General features: G+C 41.1%; 1 protein-coding gene across 1 annotated transcript in view; it reads right to left on the bottom strand.

The window, feature by feature from the left end:
• LOC126391627 (sodium- and chloride-dependent transporter XTRP3A-like) overlaps positions 1-3,149 on the bottom strand; it is a 70,762-nt gene that overhangs the window by 2,226 nt on the left and 65,387 nt on the right. Inside the window, exons 9-10 of the mRNA XM_050046509.1 lie at positions 1,555-1,714; positions 1,225-1,390 (exon numbers count right to left, since the gene is read on the bottom strand). Of these exons, the coding sequence (XP_049902466.1) occupies positions 1,225-1,390; positions 1,555-1,714 (326 nt within the window). The remainder of the gene's footprint in view (positions 1-1,224; positions 1,391-1,554; positions 1,715-3,149) is intronic.

Genomic DNA, 3,149 nt, shown 5'->3' with positions numbered 1-3,149 from the left:
CTAACATAAACAACTGAAAATTGAAAAAAATTAGCTTGCACCGTTAGCTCCGGTAAGGGAAAGCATGAGGGAAAGCGGCTGACCGGAAGTCACACACAAAAAAACGGAAGTTGATCACTATTTACTTCCGTGTTTGAAAATAAGGTGGATACACCTCCTACCCAATTCCAGCCATTCTGTTCTTTCTGCGCATGCTCGTTTCCTTGCCCTTCTGGCGCGATGACGTATACAACGTGCATAGCAACGGGCTGAGATAGAGCAGTTGGACTCGTTGCACTCACCGGTTTCCATTTGCCACAGCACGGTCCTCTATCTCCCTTCTTCAACCTTCTACCTCTCTTCTCCTCCTCAACAGACGAAGCATTAGCAGAACAAGGTTGTTGTTGTACTGCTGCTTCAAGAATATAAGCAAAACAAGCCCGAAAAAGGCACTAAGAACGGCGTCGTCAAGCATCTTGTTATCCGGGGCGAGGACTACAGTGTTTTCTTCTGGTACACGTAACATCCGCCCCGCCCCCTATCCAATCAGAAACCTTCCCTGCCTCAAACCTTCCGCAGACCCAAATAAAGGCGATTAAACTGATCTCCCATGTAAACCCTCATTCGGAATGAATATTTCCCATGTAAACTACCTGGAAAAACTTTAATTCCGAATGATTTCATTCAGATTTATTTCATTCTGAATGAGAAGCCATCATGTAACCGCACCCACATACACTCACACACGTCACATTAGCCACAACTGGACTGGACTGTGGAATGAACCATTTTAATTTAATTTTAATTTGAGTTCTAATTTCTATTTATGCACTTATATTAACTTATTAATTTTATGTCTATTGTAATATCACTGTGTTGTTGATGAGGGGAAATGTGGTTGTTGTTTTTTATAAGCTGCTGGACAACTGAATTTCCCTTCAGGGATGAATAAAGTTCTTCCGATTGTATTCTATTCTGTGGCGTCCTCTTTTTTGGAAAGGAATTTGTTTGAGTAGTGTGAGAAAATGAGACAGAATCTGCAAGAAGGGCCTCTAACAGTGTGAGAGCTGGCAGCCCTGGATATGATATTGAAGCTGTGTAAGTGCAATCAGGAGGAGAAACTCAACTCCGGCAGGCTCTGGCCCAGTGTAACCCCTGTGCATGCAAACATTAGCACCAGCTTGAAGATTGAAAAGCAGTATTCACAAGACCTCAGCAATGGAAAAGAAAAAAGTCACAGCTCACCAGCTGTTTGTTCCATGCTTGGTAGGTGGGTGTCCCTCCTTTGATGTAATTGACAATGTAGATGATGAAGAGGGTGATGAGGAGAAGGGGACTGACTATTGTCCACATGATCTTCCAGTACCAGTTGGGACGATGACCAAGCATGTCTTCTATGTCTTTTTCAAACCTAAAATGAGTCGATGAGGAATTAAAATTAAATGCTTTTCTATATAGTTTAAAGGAACATTGCTGATGATTTTGCAGTTAAGACGTGACAATAGCTACACGTTGACACAAAACAAAAGCTGAATGCATACAAATGTGGGTGCTTCCATACACAAATACACAAACCTTCTAATTCCATAGATGTAACTGACAGTTATGACCTCAACGAGGACAACAAACAGCAGTGAGAAATTGGCTCCATAGTCGTTGAACATGGTAAACCAATAATTTCCAGATGTGGTGGTGAAGCCCAGGCCAAGTAGCAGACAAAACAAACACACTAAACCTGCAAGCAAAACACAGCACTCAGTACTTGTATTTCCAACCAGTACGTTTTAACATTGGCTTCATTGCAACACATACTAGACATACAACCCTGATTCCAAACAGTTAGGACCCTGTGTAAAACATAAATAAAAACAGACTGCAATGATTGCAAATCTTTTTTGACCTATATTTAGTTCAATACATATCTGATGTTCAAACTGATAAACTTCTTTTTTAATTGCTTTTTAAATATACACTTGTTTTGAATTTTATGTCTGCAAAATGTTAAAACAAAAGCCAAAAAACACAAGTTTGAACTTTCCACAGGTAAACAGGTTAACTGGGAACAAATTAAAGTATTATTACTAGGAATAAAGGGGCATCCTCGAAATCCTAGGTTGTTCACAAGCAAGAATGGTCACTTTGTGAAATAATGCAAGGGCAAACAGTAAAAATGTTTGAAAACAACACTTCTCAATGCACAATAGCAAGTCATTTAGAGATTTCACCATCTACAATTCATAATATCATCAAAAGATTCAGAGAATCCAGAGAAATCTCTGCATATTAGGGGCAAGGCCGGAAATCAATATTCAATGGCCTTGATCTTTAATCGCTAAAGCAGGACTATTCAATTACAAATTCAATTGGGCCGGATTTTAATACCAGAATCGGTCAATGGGCCAGACATTTATAGGAGCGAGCAACCTATAGAAAACTTCTTTTTTAGCTTATATATTCCCTATTCCCAGCTAGTGACTGCTGTGAATAGGGCAGCTGACAACAAGGGGAAAACCATGTGACTGCTTGGAAAGACAGCTGACAGGAGGGAAAAGACCCCAAAGGTGCTGGCATGGGCTAGCAACCCATGGTAGCAGTGGTGAGGCCTAGCAGCCTTACTACAACCAAAATTAGTTACAGCAAACATAGGGAAAATACCCCAAGAGTCAGCGAAAGCAGGGGTGGAAGATGACTCACAGGTGAATTACACGGTAACAGACATCGGAACGGACACGACTATGACTTAGATCTGTGACTCAGTGAAGGATAGGGGCACGGACCTATCCACCAGGGCTAGAATTAGCAGCACTCAGGGCAAGGCGAGCGCATCTGTAGAGGATAAAAGTAGCACAGTTATAATGTAAATGTATAAAATAAAAAATAGAGTATGGTGAATGTGCTAGAAAAGGTAGTATCTGCACTGCTTCTACCTGGAGCTTGCATGTACGGTGCCTGGGTTTGGTTGAAGGTGGCAGTGCTGTTTGGGCTGAGAAAGCCATGTGTAAGTAAGGAGGAAATCCAGGAAGAGGAAGGTTATTTAAGTGTGGGAGTGGCCTATTTGAATCCATTTTGTTTGAGACCATGCTGCAAGGTGAGTGTGTTTGCTGATCCTGTAAGTTTATTTATCTCCTTTAACTTTAGCTTATATTGGAGTTATGCTATGTAGCTTGTGA

The sequence above is a fragment of the Epinephelus moara genome, chromosome 6 (assembly GCF_006386435.1).
Source record: "Epinephelus moara isolate mb chromosome 6, YSFRI_EMoa_1.0, whole genome shotgun sequence".
In the NCBI taxonomy this organism is placed as follows: Eukaryota; Metazoa; Chordata; class Actinopteri; order Perciformes; family Serranidae; genus Epinephelus; species Epinephelus moara.
Note: the sequence above shows the minus strand (reverse complement) of the source record. Positions and strands in the feature narration are given on the sequence as shown.